This window comes from Myxocyprinus asiaticus, chromosome 13 (assembly GCF_019703515.2).
Source record: "Myxocyprinus asiaticus isolate MX2 ecotype Aquarium Trade chromosome 13, UBuf_Myxa_2, whole genome shotgun sequence".
In the NCBI taxonomy this organism is placed as follows: Eukaryota; Metazoa; Chordata; class Actinopteri; order Cypriniformes; family Catostomidae; genus Myxocyprinus; species Myxocyprinus asiaticus.
In genome coordinates this window covers 16031383-16049513 of record NC_059356.1, presented here as the reverse complement: position 1 = coordinate 16049513, position 18131 = coordinate 16031383, and the positions used below count along the sequence as shown (strand labels likewise).

Sequence of the window (18131 nt, the reverse complement as noted above, 5' to 3'; positions counted from 1 at the left end):
CAGTCAGGATTTCAGCCCCATCATAGTACAGAGACTGCACTTATCAGAGTTAAAAATGACTTGCTCTTATCATCTGATTGCGGTTGCATTTCTCTTCTAGTGCTCTTAGATCTTAGTTCTGCCTTCGACACCATAGATCATGACATTCTCTTGGATAGGCAAGAGAACTATGTTGCCATTTGTGAACAGAGATTAGCTTTGTTTGAGTCCTATCTCTCTGACTGCTACCACTTTGTCTGTGTAAATGTGGTCTCCCTATATATGCTCCCCCTGGGAGACATTATCAGGAACCATGAAATTAGTTTTCACTGTTATATCCAACTTTATATTTCTTCGAAACCCAATGAAATTTCACAATTTTCCAAATTAACAGTATATAAATTATATCAAAGAGTGGATGGCTAGAAATTTCCTTCTACTCAGTTCCGATAAAACAGAGGTACTAATTATTGGAACAAAAACCTAAAAAAATAAGATGCTAAAATACAGTCTGGCTCTTGATGTATGTACTGTAAGCAAAAAATGTAGGTGTTATATTTGATAGCAATCTAATCTTTGAAAAACAAATTTCCAATATTTGTAGAACTGCATTCTTCCACCTCAGAAATATTGCCAAGTTATGGCACTTGCTTTCTGTTTCTGATGCCGAAAAACTGATTCATGCTTTCAAGACCTCAAGACTAGATTATTGTAATGCATTACTTGGTGGATGTCCTGCAGGTTTAATAAATAAACTTCAGTTGGTTCAAAATGCAGCAGCGAGAGTGCTAACTAGAACCAGTAAAAAAGATCATATCAGCCCCATTTTATCTGTTACATTGGCTACCTGTTAAGTTTCGTATTACTTTTAAAATTCTGTAAATGGTTTTAAAGCTTTAAATTGTCTAGCTCCAGAGTACTTAAGTGACCATCTGTCTCGCTATAATCCATCACGCTCACTACGATCGCAAAACTCCGGCCTGTTAACAATACCGGGAATATCAAAATCCACAAAAGGAGGTAGATCATTTTCATATTTGGCTCCTAAACTATGGAATAGTCTTCCTATCAGTGTTCGGAACTCAGACACACTCTCTCAGTTTAAGTTTAGACTAAAGACTCATCTATTCAGCCAGGCATACAACTAATTTATCCCTCAATTCATAGCTATGCTGCTTTAGTTAGGTCTGCCGGAACCGAAAACACTTCTCGTATTCTTTAACCCTGCTTTAAATTGAATGGCTTCTACGCTAATTTTATTCTATTTCTTTCCCTGTCTAAACCTCTGGATTATATCCCGAGGTTACCAGAGCCTGCCAGATCGATCTCTGATCCTGCCTGATGTCCGATTCACACTGTGTTGCTGAGTGATGATGACCAACAGCAGCATGTGCCAGCCAGACTTCACTTCAGTCTACTAAGACAGACTCCACAGAGGATGAATTGATGCAAACTCAAAGACATGGGATTCTTCATGAGCCACTCTGCCTGAAGCATGGGCTCAGGATGGAGTTCACCAAAATTACCTGCCATAAGCTTCCAGCTGGACTGCAATGGTCCTAACTGAATGATCCCTATATTAATTTGGTCAAAGGAGGGACAACACACTCCTAAACTACATAGAAAATGAATTAACCACTAACAAAACCCTTCATCTGCAAAAATCAAAGGACAATGCATCTACGAACATTTCCTCAGTTAATTCGGGATGACTTCAAGGACTTTAACACTAAAACTTATAGTTAATATACAATCATTTTGTTTAATCATTGACCCACAACACTTACTTAGTTTACTAATTTTAACCACTAATAGTTCTAAACATAAATAACTAAAATTGGCATTATATTCTTTCATTTTCTGTTATAGCATCATTTCATGTACAGCTGCTTTGAAACAATGCCTGTTGTGAAAAGCGCTAAACAAATAATGAACAAATGACTTGAAAATTTGACTTCAGATATGATTTCTTGTTAGACATTGATCACTTGATGAACGCACTTATAATTAATAATCAAAAGAGCATGACATTTATGAATAGGTCTTTCTTAAGACAAAAAATAATTTATAAATGTATAATAGTATTTTATAAGTTTTGGAATTTTTAATGTTTACTTGTTTTTATTATAACGTCATTTTTTTTATTTTGATGTTTCTGACATATACATTTTTTATATTTCTTTACTGAGTGACTAAATTTTGTCTCAGTTTGTACTGAATTGCGTTTCATGTATATAACTGTTGAATGTTTGTACGGACTAAGGTTCTGAAGAAAAACAAACAACATCAACAACTTGAAAAGCTTGGAAATCAGACTTCCGGTTATGTTTTTAAGAACTACATTACCCACAATGCCATATAAATCCTCTTCAAATCCAATCCACCAATCACACGAGAACACCGCTTTGCCTACTGACGTCACATACGCTGCAAGAGCTTACTACGGAAGTAGGTCAGCGACTGTTACATAGATATTTTAAATATTTTTGTACAGTCGCACTCTTGGTTTAAATGACTTGAGTTAACACACAATAAATACTGCCGTAGTGATACTGTACCGTTTATAAATTCGGACTAGTCTGTACTAGTGAGTATTTCAGCGGAAGCCATTTCAGATTGAAATAACCAGGACGAAGCGACTCAGGATATTTTAAAGAACGTGTTTTGTAACCCTTTGTAATTAAAAGTATATTTATGGGTTTGACGTTACAAGGGATTTCTTATGCTGTCGTGTTACATTTAACTATTGTGTATTCATTGTGTTCCGAAGTCACGCACCTCTAGTGGGAGTCTCGACATTTTCCTGAGGCATCATGACCTGTGTGCACCTGCTGTTGACCTTAGTCTTTGCTGTCAGCTTTGGGACACCTGTAGAGATTCAACGACCACGAGGAGTACCACTGTCAAGTAAAGTCATTTCAGTTATTGCAAATCCTCCTTTAAACCTGCACAGGTTGCAATACATTCTGGTGCATCTCATTGAATATGCCATCTAACTCTTTATTTTTTATTGTTCAACGTAAAGGGAGACCGTTTTATGCGGAGAACAAGCCATTCACGTGTCTTGATGGATCCCGGACCATTTCCTTTGATCGAGTGAATGATGACTACTGTGACTGCAAAGATGGTTCAGATGAGCCAGGTACTAACAATTAATTTTTTGTTTCATTTATGAATTAAAGGAATAGTTCACCCCAAAATAAAAATTCTCTCATCATTAACTCATCCCTGTGCCATCCCAGATGTGTATGACTTTCTTCTGCTGAACATAAAGATTTTTTAGAAGAATATTTCAACTCTGTAGGTCCATACAATGCAAGTGAATGGGTGCCAAAATTATGATGCTCCAAAAAGGACATAAAGGCAGCATAAAAGTAATCCATACAACTCCAGTGGTTAAATCCATATCTTCTGAAGTGATGTGATAGATGTGGGTGAGAAACAGATTGATATTTAAGTCCTTTTTGTTAGAAATTCTTCTCCTTGCCCAGTAGGGGGTGATATGCATGAAGAACATGAACCACCAAAAACACAAGAAGATGACTGTGAAAGTTATCTGTTTCTCACCCACACCTGTCATATCACTTCAGAAAATATTGATTTAACCACTGGAATCTTATGGATTACTTTTTTGCCGACTTATGTGATTTTTGGAGCTTCAAAATTTTGGCACCCATTCACTTGCATTCTATGGACCTACAGAGCTGCAGTATTCTTCTAAAAATCTTCATTTGTGTTCAGCAGAAGAAAAAAAGTCATACACATCTGGGATGGCATGAGGGGGAGTAAATTATGAGAGAATTTTCATTTTTGGGTGAACTATCCCTTTAAGGCTAAATTGCTCACCAGCTTTTCAACTCAGATTCATATCCAACTTCTAAGTAATTTATTTGACACATATTTACATGGTGCACAATCGGTGAAATGTTTTACATACAAGTACATTTGAACTAACCTAAACTTGAAAAACTCAGTATCTATAAATTCATACATATATGGACTTATAAATACAGCTAAATTAGTGTAAGTGAAATGGTGCAATTGTGCAAAATGACAAGTTGTTCTAGTAAAAGTTTAATATTTATCTAACAGCATGGTTATTTAAAAATCTAAGGCAGATGAAAAGAGGTTTTGATTTGCATTGTGTGCATAACAGTTGCTTATGTCCATCCCCAGGCACTTCTGCTTGTCCGAATGGTCACTTCCATTGCACCAATGCTGGATACAGGCCCACATTTATCCCATCCTCCCGTATTAATGATGGTATCTGTGGTAAGATGACTCGGCATCTGGATATTTCTCTTCAGCAGTGTTCAGGGAATGAAATGGCATTGCATTTGAAAACTTTTCTTCCCACAGATTGCTGCGACACCACTGATGAGTACAACAGTGGAGCCAAATGTGAAAATACCTGCAAGTGAGTTCTAATTCAAACATAATCACTTTCCAGAGAGAAAAGCATTACAGTTTAGTAGAAATAAATATTTCAGAACAGAACTTTATTGTATGAGCACTTGCAACAGCATGCTATTATAATTGAAGTCACACATTACTGTGATTTATGTTTCATTGTTTCATGTTTTGCTTCCCGTTTCCATTTTTTCTTATTCTTGAATCACTGGCTCTGAAATTATCTCTAATACAGTGACTTAAAAAAACCAAACACTTTGATTTGCAGGGAACTGGGACTTAAAGAGAGGGAGGTTCTGCAGAAGATGGCTGAGATCACCAAAGAGGGCTTTCTCCTTAAACAGCAGCTCATCGAGGAGGCCAAGAAGGGACGGCAAGAAAAGCAGGTGGAGAAATACGGGACAGAAGATTTTCACTGATTTGCTCAGTGCACATGTCAGTCCAGTGTCATGTCAAAATCCTTTTGCTTAATTTCTAAGCAAATGCAGAGTACATTTCTGTTTCAGCTGCTGATGGCATTGCAATAATATATTCTCATCCATTATTTAATGCTTCCTCTCATTTATGCCACAGAAATCATCAATTTCTGAATTGCTTGGATAATTTGCAGCTATCAAAGCCACATTGTGAGTTTTGGCAAATGTAATATGCTGTGTCTCTTCTGTAGGGTAAAGTGGCTGATATGCAGGAAAATAAGAAACAGCTGGAGGAGAAAGTTGAAGCACTGAGGACCATTAAAGAGACTGCAGAGCAACCTGAGAAGGAAGCTAAAGAGCGCCACCTAAAGGCCTGGGAAGGTGAGTGCAGCTGTGTAGAAACACTAAGTCAAATCTCCTGTTTGCCATTGGAGTCTCTAACATATGTATAAGGATAGTATATGCCATTTATTCTTTGCAGTTTTCAATTTAATATAAAAATGTAATAGAATTTCATGTTGTATTCAAAATCCTTCACTATTTAGTGTGCAGGTTGGCTCTTTTCATTAGTGGTTCATTATTATTATAGGTCTAAACTCTGATTTATCTTCATTCCAGAGCAAAAGGCAGCTATTCGCATAGAGAAGGATAAAGCCAAAATGGCAGAAGCCTTTTTGGAGCTGGATGACGATGCAGATGGCTTGTAAGTGCAATTGAAAATATTTTATTTTCTCTCTGATTGTTTGTGTGGAGAATAAATGAAATAATACCGTGTTATCTGTGTGTGTCAGTGTGTCTGTCTCTGAGCTTCAGTCCCATGCAGAATTGGACTCTGATGCTGATGGCACACTAACTGAAACCGAGGCCCAGGTATTTTCACATCTAATCACTTCTCAGTTTTAATGCACCACTTGCCAAAATGTGAAAAAACAAAAAATGAGCTTATCGAGTTGCCAGTTCAGATCAATGATTTGTTTTACACAGGGACTAATGGGAGGAGCTGACCGGGTGGACACATCAGCATTTGAGAATATTTGGGCCAACATTAAAGACAAATACCACTCGGAGGTCTGTAGAGAAGAACCAGACATGTCACATCTAGAATCTTGCATGTTTCAAATTGTTCTGCCATTATTTTTAAGCAATGTCCCATTTTTATTGGAATGTGAAAAATTTAATATGTTAGATAATCTGTTATATAACATGGGATGATGAGTAGCTAGTTTTAAACACGTCAAATGTTTTAACCCTAACCTCCGAAAAGTGGTGATTTTGGCCTGTCGACCTTGGTGGGTTTGACATTCTCGACTGCATCCAACTATAAAATCATAAAACAGTGTTACAATTTTGACGTAGTCTGATATATACTGTATGTGTGTGTGTGTGTGTGTGTGTATATATATATATATAATTCCTGATATTTAATCTTAGAAAACATTCCCTGTCTTATTTCAGTAAGGATCACTATTTTAAGAATGTGAAATGTCAGAACAATAGTAGAGAGAATTGTTTATTTCAGCTTTTATTTCTTTCATCACATTCCCAGTGGGTCAGAAGTTTACATACACTTTGTTATTATTTGGTAGCATTGCCTTTAAATTATTTAACTTGGGTTAAATGTTTTGGGTAGCTTCCACAAGCTTCTCACAATAAGTTGCTGGAATTTTGGCCCATTCCTCCAGACAGAACTGGTGTAACTGAGTCATGTTTGTAGGCCTCCTTGCTTGCACATGCTTTTTCAGTTCTTCCCACACATTTTCTATCGGATTGAGGTCAGGGCTTTGAGATGGCCACTCCAATACCTTGACTTTGTTGTCCTTAAGCCATTTTGCCGCAACTTTGGAGGTATGTTTGGGGTCATTGTCCATTTGGAAGACCCATTTGTGACTGAGCTTTAACTTCCTGGCTGATGTCTTGAGATGTTGCTTTAATATATCCACATGATTTTCCTTCCTCATGATGTCATCTATTTTGTGAAGTGCACCAGTCCCTCCTGCAGCAAAGCACCCCCACAACATGATGCTGCCACCCCCATGCTTCACGGTTGGGATGGTGTTCTTTGGCTTGCAAGCCTCACCCTTTTCCTCCAAACATAATGATGGTCATTATGGCCAAACAGTTAAATTTTTGTTTCATTAGACCAGAGGACATTTCTCCAAAAAGTAAGATCTTTGTCCCCATATGCACTTGCAAACTGTAGTCTGGCTTTTTTATGGTGGTTTTGGAGCATTGGCTTCTTCCTTGCTGAGCAGCCTTTCAGGTTATGTCGATATAGAACTCGTTTTACTGTGGATATACATACTTGTCTACCTGTTTCCTCCAGCATCTTCACAAAGTCCTATGCTGTTGTTCTGGGATTGATTTGCACTTTTTGCACCAAACTACGTTCATCTCTAGGAGACAGAATGCGTCTCCTTCCTGAGTGGTATGATGGCTGCGTGGTTTATACTTGCATACTGTTGTTTGTACAGATGAACGTGGTACCTTCAGACATATGGAAATTGCTCCCAAGGATGAACCAGACTTGTGGAGGTCCACAGTTATTTTTCTGAGGTCTTTTCTGATTTCTTTTGATTTTTCCCATGTTGTCAAGCAAAGAGGCACTGAGTTTGAAGGTAGGCCTTAAAATACATCCACAGGTACACCTCCAATTGACTCCAATTAGCCTATCAGAAGCTAATTGGCTAATTGCCTAAAGGCTTGACATCGTTTTCTGGAATTTTCCAAGCTGCTTAAAGGCACAGTTAACTTAGTGTATGTAAACTTCTGACCCACTGGAATTGTGATATAGTCAATTCAAAGTGAAACAATCTGTTTGTAAACAATTGTTGAAAAAATTACTTGTGTCATGCACAAAGCAGATGTCCTAAATTACTTGCCAAAACTATAGTTTGCTAATATTAAATATGTGGGTGGTTAAAAAAATGAGTTGTAATGACTTCAACCTAAGTGAATGTAAACTTCTGACTTCAAGTGTATAAACACCAATCAGCCACAACATTAAAACCACCTGCCTAATATTGTGTAGGTCCCCATTGTGCTGCCAAAACAGCATCAACCCGCATCTCAGAATAGCATTCTGAGATGCTATTCTTCTCACCACAATTGTACAGAGCGGTTATCTGAATTACCCTAGACTTTGTTATCCATTAATTGGCTCTATCACTCTGCTCTCTCCTCTCCACCAATAGCTGGTGTGTGGTGAGCGTACTGGTGCACTATGGCTGCCGTCACATCATCCAGGTGGATGCTACACACTGATGGTGGTTGTGGAGAGTCCACTGTTCACTGTGTAAAGCGCTTTGAGTTTAGTGTCAGAAAAGCGCTATATAAATGAAACGTTCGTTCATTCAGTCGAACCATTCTCTGTTGACCTCTTTCATCAAGAAGGTATTTCTGTCCACAGAACTGTCACTCACTGGATGTTTTTTTGTTTTTGGCATGATTCAGAATAAATTCTGGAGACTGTTGCGTGTGAAAATCCCAGGAGATCAGCAGTTACAGAAATACTCAATCCAGCCCCTCTGGCACCAACAATCATGCCACGCTCCAAATCACTTAGGTCACATTTTTTTCCCCATTCTGATGGATGAAGTGAACATTAACTGAAGCTCCTGACCCGTATGATTTTATGCACAGCACTGCTGCCACATGATTGGCTGATTAGATAATTGCATGGATGATTGTTGGTACCAGACGGGCTGGTTTGAGTATTTCTGTAACTGCTGATCTCCTGGGATTTTCACGCACAACAGTCTCTAGAATTTACTCCGAATGGTGCCAAAAACTAAAAACATCCAGTGAGCAGCAGTTCTGTGGATGGAAATGCCTTGTTGATGAGAGAGGTCAACAGAGAATGGCCAGATTGGTTTGAACTGATGAAGTCTACAGTAACTCAGATAACCACTCTGTACAATTGTGGTAAGAAGTATATTATCTCAGAATGCTATTCTGAGATGCGAGTTGGCGCTGTTTTGGCGGCAAGAGGGGGACCTACACAATATTAGACAGTTGGTTTTAATGTTGTGGCTGATCTGTGTATATATCTCCTTGGATATATTTATTTATTTATTTATTTATTTTTACTTTAAAAAAAAATATAGTTAGCTGTGTTTTACATTTTTACACATTCTAGTATTGCATCTGACTGCATTTGTCAAGCTCAACCATTCAAGACTTACCCGAGTTATTGTAAGACAATTGCCAGTTTTTTTCTTTTTATTTTATTTTTTATGTGAAATATATATTGATCAATCTACAAACCAAACCACAAGTTTGGCCCTTTTTTATGTATTTATCTATTTTGATTTTAAATATATATATTAGATTTTTGTTTAACTGATGCTTATCGCTAGAAAATAAAATGGTTCATAATATTTAATTTGACTTCCTGAGGTGGACAAAAACTATTTATCTTAAGATTAAACTCTTCCTTTCACCAGTCCTTTGGTGAAAATGCCTTTTTCATACTGTTTTTTTTTTTTTTTTTTTTTTTTATACTTTTGTTCCTCTGTTGTGTCTCAGTCCCAGCCTGTGGAAGCTGCTCCTGTGGAAACACCTCCTGAAGAAGTGGGGGAGCCAGTTGTAGACAATGACTCTGAGCCGAGCCCAGAGGAAGACATCTCTGAGGAGGAGGATGATAAAGATGATTATCGTGAAGAGGATGATAAGGTGAGAGGTTATATCATATAAGCTATAGCTACAGAGATGTTTACATCCGCAATGACATTGTGAGTCTTCTTTTAACACTTCAGTGCTGAACTTTTAACATGTGCATATCCTTTAACTCAAGAGGTGTGAAAGACAGCCCATAGGCCGAATGTGTTTCCTGGAGGAGTCAAATAGTAAAATAGTAAATTTGTAAATAGTAAAATGCTAAACAACATTCACATCTATTATTATAGCGCTTTGACTTTTATAATGTTGTATTTTGGTTACAGCAGGGTGGATAAATTAGCTGTGTTGCATGTTATAATTTGCTTCTGAATGTGGGAGAACTTATTTTACTGAGAACCTTTTGAGGATATTTACACTTGGTCACTTCATGCATTTTTACTGATCTGATTGCTATCCGATCATGAAAAGAACAAGTGTAAATGCCCTCCAAGAAGGATTCGAGAGATCCCATCATGAGAAGGTGGTTTGAGACTCTTTCCATTCGTGTAAGTGTAAATGTATTTGGCTGTTCAAGACACATATGTAAACTTTACTCCACCCAAACAGAGCTACGTCAGCATTGGAAAAACATGAAACATAACAGCTGTTACCGAGCGTTGGGCTCGTGTTGCACAATAAATAATAACAAATTAAGAAATGGATGTAGAAGAGAGAAATATTTTCTTCATTTAATTGATGCAAATAAATTACAAGTGACACAATTGTCCCAGAACAAACACAGCTCATTTTCCCACTTTTGGGAAGTTTGTGTCTCTCTTGACAATAATGTCCACATTGAGAGGTACATGGAAAAATATTAGTGGTAAATAACTAATGAGAGATCTTGTGTGTTGTGCAGGTGCCATCAACCATCAAGACTCCAGAGAATAATCATGAAGATGAAGAAGCCATGCCGCCTTATGACGCAGACACCCAGGCCCTCATCGATGGTTGGTTCAGCTGCCAGTCCTTCAGACACTATTTGTACAGACATTATAGAGAAATGTGATTGCTCTTGATCATTTTAATTGGATGTTTTTTGTTTCACTCTGACCGACTGTTCTCTGTATCACAGCTGCTCAGAAGGCTAGGGATGACTTCAACGAGGCTGAAAAAGCTTTTCGTGAGGTGGATGATCAAATTGGGTTTGTTCAATAGCATCACCACAATCTTCCTTCTATCTTCTTAGGACATTTGGATAGCTAGTGCTCCTTCCTTTTATATTAATCGTAATGTTTTAGGGTGCCTGCACACTGGAGAAAGCAGGTTGAGAACTGTTTCGGCATGGTGTCAGCATGCTAAAAGCACTGCATTGAGGTTTTCTCTGAATTGTGTCACAGAAATATTGAAAAAGAGCTGTCCTTTGATTTTGGCCCTAATGTGGAGTTCACATACCTGTACAGCCAGTGCTACGAACTTTCCACTGGCGAGTAAGTGAAACCAATATTGAATTGGAAAATGTTTTCTTATTTTAATTTTAATTTAATACTTTAAGTTGTTTCTAGAGAGTTGTGTGTTGTGTTTGCCTTCAGGTATATCTACAGACTCTGTCCTTTCAATCGGGTTTCACAGAAACCCAAGTACGGAGGCTCAGAGACCAACCTTGGGTAAGAGTCATCGCAAAGCCTTCATGAGGTCACTTTGTTTTCATACCTGTAATAGCATGATGTGATTGTTTTTGACAGTCCTCAGTGTGCTATGAAACCCCTCATTTTAGCATTAGACAGTTTTGAAAAATGTGAAAAAATTAGGCTGCAGAGTGGAAAGGAAGAACTCAGCAATATGGTATCAACTCTTTGTTCACTCAAAAAAAAAAAAAAAACACTTTGTCCAAACTTGATTTAATCATCGATGTTGGTTCCACATGTTTGAAGTAAGTTTTCTTAAATTAAAATTACAAGGTAATTTCAACATAATTACTTCAAGTAGAGGGAACCTAACTGAATCGAGTAAACCCAACAGAACTAGACATGTTAAAGGAACTCAAATGAATCTCTTTCAGTTACATGCTAGCTAGTGACATTCAAGTCTTTCTAGCAAGTCAGTCCACTGGCGGCCATAAATGGAATGCTCCCAGGAGGCTATTTGCAGTCATGACAGTGCAGCTCCCATCTACTTGAATGGGGGAACACCGAAATCTCAAAAATGGTTGGTCAAGATTACAATCATAAAACATATTTCAAATCAGCTGTAAAATCTAACAATGCTGGTATCATGAATTGTGCTGCTTTACCTCAGATTACCCTAAAAATGCAATTTTTCCAGCTTGTATAGCTAATGCGCATGCGTGTTCTCTAGATGATTGACAGGCAATGTCTGTATCTAAACGGCGATTGGCTCTTTTACCTGTAAGGCAGGACTGACTTTCTACATCCGTTGGGTGCTAGAGCTTCTTGGTGGGGCGTTCCAATTTCTCCCATTCATTTTAGAAGAAGTGGCCCATCTCTGCTAAATAGTTTCTGACAGTGAATGTTAGCGTGCTAAATACATGCTGGTGGGAATTCAAGAGACATTTATTTAATTTCCATTTATGCGTTTGGCAGACACTTTTATCCAAAGCGACTTACATTCAGTGCATTCAAGGTATACATTTTAACCAGTTTGTGTGTTCCCTGGGAATCGAACCCATGCTCTGGGAAGCACTACCAAGTGCAATTTGGTCACATACAGTGCATTCATAAAGTATTCAGACCTCTTCATTTTTTTAATTGAAAATTCAACATTTTATTATGTTGCAGCCTTATGCTAAAATGTTTTAAATTATTGTTATTTTTCACATCAGTATACACTCCATACCCATGATGATGAAGCAAAAACCAGATTTTTGATAACTTTGCAAATTTATTAAAAAGAATAAACTGAAATGTCACATTGACATAAGTATTCTGACCCTTAACTCAGTACTAAGTTGAAGCACCTTTGGCAGCGATTACAGCCTCAAGTCTTTTGGGGTATGATGTAGAGTTGCCATGGTGTACGGTGTTACCGGTTTTACTTGGTACAAGGGACAACAACGGTGTGAAGTTTTATACCAGGTAAAAGGGGGAAACATTATGAATGGAACTTCCAATATCAATACTATAGCCGAACGAATAGAATAGCCTTAAATAAAGAATAGTTGCCTAATGAAGAGTTTACGACCCATGATAAATGAACCTAAATAACGCATTGAAAGCCAGATGTTCTTTACCAACATGTCAAATTACACAGGCAGCAAAGTATGCACACTGACAGAAGACATTTAATTGCAGGTAGCGAATACAATGTGCATGGTGGGTAACTGTAAGACATCTCAGATTCAGAATGACACAAGAAATGCTGTTAGACACAGACATGCACTTGATGAAACACACTTTTTATTATATTTGTAAAAACAGATTACAGAAAAGCTGTCTATGTGCATGTCTGTCGCGCTGTTTGTTCGGAGGTGTGCAGCCTTGTGGAACACTCATATGTAAAGGGTTCTCTTTCTTTGTTTCAGTATTCGTATTTTTTTTTTTGTTTTGTTTTTTTTTTTTTTTGCAAGAATAGTATCGTCTATGCAAATGACCTAATATGAATATAGCCTATACATCTGTTTTTTTTTTTTTTTTTTTTTTTTCGTTTCATTTGAAATGCAAATTGAATTTAGAAATGTCTTTTGGTTTAAGTTTTTTTTTTTTTTTTTTTTTTTTTTTTAAATTTAATTTTCAATGCAAAATCACTAAAGCAAGAATATTCACCTATCCCTCAGATTAAATACATTTTTTTTTTTTTTTTTTTAAATGCTCTGGCTGGGCCATTCGAGGACATTCACAGAGTTGTCCCTAAGCCACTCTTGCATTGTTTTGGCTGTGTTCTTGGGGCCATTGTCCTGTTGAAAGGTGAACCTTCGGCTCAGTCTGAGGTCCTGAGCGCTTTGGACCAGGTTTTCATTAAGGATATCAAGGTATTTTGCTACGTTCAGCTTTCCTTCAACCCTGAACAGTCACCCAGTCCCTGCCACTGAAAACCACCCCCACAGCATGATACTAGCACCACCATGCTTCACCGTTGGGATGGTATTGTGCTGGTGTTGAGCGGTGCCTGGTTTCCTCCACACATGATGCTTGGAATTGAGGCCAAACAGTTCAGTCTTCATTTCATCAGACATTGAATCTTGTTTCTTACAGTCTGAGAGTCCTTTAGGTGCTTTTTTCAAAATTCCAAGCTGACTTTCATGTGTTTACACTGAGGACAGGTTTCCTTCTGGACACTCTGCCAGAAAGTCCAGATCGGTGTAGTGTTGCAGTGATGGTTGTCCTTCTGCAAGTTTCTCCCATCTCCACACGTGATCTCTGGAGCTCAACCAGAGTGACCATCGGGTTCTTGGTCACCTCTCTTACCAAGGCCCTTCTCCACCGATTGCTCAGTTTGGCCAGGCGGCCAGTTCTAGGAAGGGTCCTGGTTGTTCCAAACTTCTATTTAAGAATTATTGAGGCCACTGTGCTCTTGGGAACCTTCAATAGAGCAGAAATGTTTTTGTAGCCTTCTACAGATCCATGCCTCGACACAATCCTGTCTCTGAGCTCTGCAGGCAGTTCCTTTGACCTCATGGCTTGGTTTTTGCTCTGATATGCATTTTCAGCTGTGAAACCTCATATAGACAGGCGTGTGCCTTTCCAAATCATGTCCAATCAATGGAATTTGCCACAGGTGAACTCCAATCAAAGTGTAGAAACATCTCAAAGATGATCCAGAGAAATGGGATGCACCTGAGCTAAATTTCAAGTGTCATAGCAAAGGGTCTGAATACTTATGTCAGTGTAATATTTCAGTTTTTTCTTTTTAATAAATTTGCAAAGTTATGAATTTATGAATGCACTGTATGCTATGATCAGCACAGCAATTGCTCAATGGATAAAGCAATAAGCAGAATACACAATGTGTATTGGTCCTCAACCTATGCTCAAGCTCCACTCTTCACTATGATGGTGACCCCCAAAAAACCAACATAACAGAAACTCTTCTGAATATCAACTGAACAAAACATTAAACACTCCCTTTATATTTTATATTTATCTTACACAAAGACATAAAATAACACTTAATTTTAACATTTAATTGAGTTTTTGGTTCCCTTGCACAACTTGCTGGGAACGAGAAATCCCTGCCCAGTTTAATTTAACCACACAAAAAATATTGTTGTGTTGTCTTGTCCCAATGCAAATGAAATAAGTAAAGCTGACTAGACACATTTTCTTGTTGAAACAACTCAGTTAATTTAAGTTTGCTTGGTTTACATGTTTTTTTAAAATATAAACATGGGAGGATTAAGGAAAACTGATGATAGTGAAAGTTCTTTATTCTTTTTTTAGCATTTATTGCTTAGGAAAAGATCATGTGATATATGTGAATAATTATGAGATAGTGCCTTCTCATAGGTTATGGTCTCATGAATAATTATTAGACACTGCTGATATAGGTAAGCACTATAGTGCATGAAAATGTCAAATCCTGTTGATTTCAAACCTGAAAAAAATAATGTTAACATTGTCCTCCATCATGTGCAACACTTACATATCAGTTAACATCTAAAAAAAAGATGTGTTGTAGTGTTTTTATGACCTTGCGATAAGAGATGCCCATGTTTGCAGCACCTGGGGAACATGGGCAGGGCCTGAAAATAATAAATACTTGATGATGAAATATGAGCACGGCGCTGGGTGCTGGCAAGGACCAAACAGATCAACTACAGTAAGTACTTGAGTCTTTCATTACCTCCACTGCACCATTCATACTGAGAGATTTGTTGACTAAAGTGGAGTTTTGTGTGTCAGGTGAAGCTGACTTGTGGGAAGGAGACTGTGGTGACCTCTACATCGGAGCCGAGTCGCTGTGAATATCTAATGGAATTCACCACGCCTGCCGTGTGCCAAGAACCGACCAATGTTGACCTCTCACCACATGACCATGAGGAGCTGTAGAGTCGTTCCAGGGTGAGCCATGAAATGGACGCATACATATTTGACGTGTTTAGAACATTATTAAGATTAGAACACTAGAAGAAAAAAAAACAAGACGTGTTTTTCACAAGATACCTGGGTTGTTGAAGGGTCCTATTAATTTTGAAATTGGCTGATGCATTTTTCCCACTTGGCATGTAATAAGGTTTGGGTTTTGCCATAGTGATGATAATTTGCTGCCTGCTGTATGCTAATAAATTCAGTTGGCTTTTGCTTTGCCTGAGTGCAACATTATGTAATAAATATACAGAAAGAACATTGATTTAATATTGCAAAATAAACATTTTCAGATAGATCTGTAGATTATGTAACATTCTACCAAAGTTTGTATTGTACTATCACTTAATTAGCAATATTAGCATTCTGTCCAGTTTTTCAAACGGTCTGGAACAATTGTGGATGTCTCAGGTATTACATAAATCAGATTATCTTGTTTTTTTTCTGGATTTGTTCTGAAAAGCCTGTGACTTAAAATTCCTTGAAACTTTAATGAAAAGCATGCAGGGGCAGATAAAATCACAATTAACCTAGCTTGCAAATGTCCAGGAATTAGCATTTCTGTTCATAGTGATGCACATAGTGCAATATCATCAATTTATGACCACAAAGTGCAGTTAATTAGATGTTCTGTTCCTTAATGTTAAATGTGCATGTTTTTATTAAAATCAATTAATATCAATATTAATATACTGTTTTCCTCTTCTGGTCTTTAGGTTACTCTGTGGGAACATTATCTTCATTTCCTGTTAGCTGTTTAAGAACCTATTTCATTAGTGTTGCATCGGCCAGAAGAGGCTGGGCATTAAGGGTAGCATAAAGTTTGTTCTTAAATGTAATTTTCTTCTTTATATTGACGTAAAATCTGATTTCTTTACATTCCGTGGATGAAATAAATGCAACTTTATATTGAAAAAAATGGTTGTGATTTGTTCAAACAAGACCACTTGACCTCATACTAGGAAATTCACAACCAAAATTGACATTGGATAGTTGATAATTAACAGAGATTAATGTGTAGCATGCTAGACTATGAACAGCACGATATCTGTTGTTTATCATAGAAAGTGGCAGACCAATTAAATTAGGGTTCTCACAGTCATGGAAAATCAGGAAATATCAAGAAGTTTTCAAATTGTGATTTCAAGGCCTGGAAAAGTCATAACATTTAAAAAAATAAAATAAAATCATGGTCATTTTCGAATATGCATGCTCTGGTTATGCTTAGTTCTAAAATAGAAATAGATTTTGTTGAGTGCATCTTTATAAAATAATTTTTAAATATGATTATAATAATGACTGACGAGGTCATGGGAATTAATTGGTCAAAAATGAATGGGAACCCTGAAAATATTACACTGTTCATTAGCTTTTACTGTCAGTGACCGGGTCTGAATTTAAATCCCTTCACTCACTATGTTACATGTATGCAGAAGTGTGTAATGTACTTCATGCACAAAACCCCACAATTCCCCCCCAAAAAAACAACAACAAAGAAAAACTGAGATTCATATCTTTTATTTTTTCCGGCATGTAAAGTACAAATAATTAAACAATTCCATGAAAAAGTCCTCAAGCATCTTCAGCTGAAATCCCAGTAATAAATATCCTAAACTAAACTGAAAGGTTTATTATTTTTTCCCTTTGTAATGTGTTTGTCTTTGTTCGTTTGTTCATGTTTGGAAGTATGAGATTTTTATTTGTGACACAGACACTGAGATCAGGAGTTCTGTTTTTGATAATTTCTTTTGTTTGTTTATTTGTTTTACTCTGTTATTGTTCTGATATTTCTGGAAAATTGTTTCAGAAGAACATTGCTAAGTAACTCTGTGTCCCTTCTAAATTAATTGACACAAAATACAACTGGTTGAGAAACAGAGTGACCACTGACCCCTTTACTAGCTCAGTGCCTTGCCTTGCCCGTCTCCTCCTGCTGCCGTTTCTTCGCCCATGTCTGCATCATTGTGACCTAGCCCACCATTGACTCCCATTTTACTTCCTAGACTGTTCTCTCTGTCAGATACATGGCTGTGTGGCAGCAAGATGAGAGGTATTTGGCAAGTGTTCTAAGCCTCAGACCTGACTGCAGGTCCAGACGGTAGACTGGACCGCAAATCGCCCCCAGCCCCAGGCCTCGCCCCGGGCCCTGACTCACTATGGGGTTCTGAACGTGGCTGGAAAAACAAGACTGTGATTAGAATAAATAATCAAAAGGTTTTCATTTAACAAGACAAACAAAACACAGGCATTAAAGGCATAACATCTAGCACACAGCATGTATGTTTATACACTTCAATTAGTTTAATATAGCAGTGCATTCTTTGCCTATGGAGAACTTTTCCAAATTGTAATTCTAAAGCAGGTGTTTTTTTGTTTTTTTTTGTTGTTTTTTTTTTTTGTCTTTTTGTTTTTTTCCTTTTTTTTTTTTTTTAATCTTTTTTAAATCTATTTGTTTCCTTTAAAAAAAAAAAAGAAAAAAAAAAGAAGTGTAACCACATTTTGGCAGAATGAAAGGTAATTAAACTTGCAAATATAATGAAATAAACCATAAATATACACAAAACATACTTTCATACGAGGCAATAATAATAATCATAATGATAATAAATAGTTTTTAAGTTAACAATAAGTTAAAACTACAAGCTTAAAGTCGCCCAAATAATACAAGTTCATTGGCGCTATATTGAAT

General features: G+C 37.2%; 1 protein-coding gene across 3 annotated transcripts; it reads left to right on the top strand.

The window, feature by feature from the left end:
* The first annotated feature begins 2304 nt into the window (after positions 1–2304).
* On the top strand, positions 2305–16361 carry LOC127449961 (glucosidase 2 subunit beta-like). Of its 3 annotated transcripts, none has more exons than XM_051713618.1 (18): positions 2305–2427; positions 2750–2886; positions 3005–3121; positions 4156–4251; positions 4339–4396; positions 4658–4775; positions 5057–5186; positions 5424–5508; positions 5597–5675; positions 5790–5873; positions 9330–9476; positions 10321–10411; positions 10537–10606; positions 10802–10891; positions 10994–11068; positions 15077–15176; positions 15260–15418; positions 16159–16361. In XM_051713618.1, the coding sequence occupies exons 2-17, from the start codon at positions 2793–2795 to the stop codon at positions 15404–15406; spliced, it is 1581 nt and encodes a 526-aa protein (XP_051569578.1). In that variant the 5' UTR covers positions 2305–2427; positions 2750–2792; the 3' UTR covers positions 15407–15418; positions 16159–16361. The 3 variants fall into 3 exon arrangements, with proteins under 3 accessions (XP_051569578.1, XP_051569577.1, XP_051569579.1); XM_051713617.1 differs by having other exon boundaries at positions 2307–2431; XM_051713619.1 differs by lacking the exons at positions 2305–2427; positions 2750–2886; positions 3005–3121 and having other exon boundaries at positions 4158–4251; positions 4658–4824.
* Positions 16362–18131: the final 1770 nt, after the last annotated feature.

Excerpts from the sequence above, each read along its gene's own strand:
- LOC127449961 (XM_051713618.1), top strand. The coding sequence starts at position 2,793 with ATGACCTGTGTGCACCTGCTGTTGACCTTAGTCTTTGCTGTCAGCTTT. Across the intron at positions 2,887-3,004 it reads ACGAGGAGTACCACTGTCAA|GGAGACCGTTTTATGCGGAG; the intron begins GTAAAGTCATTT and ends TTCAACGTAAAG. Across the intron at positions 10,412-10,536 it reads CACCCAGGCCCTCATCGATG|CTGCTCAGAAGGCTAGGGAT; the intron begins GTTGGTTCAGCT and ends TCTGTATCACAG.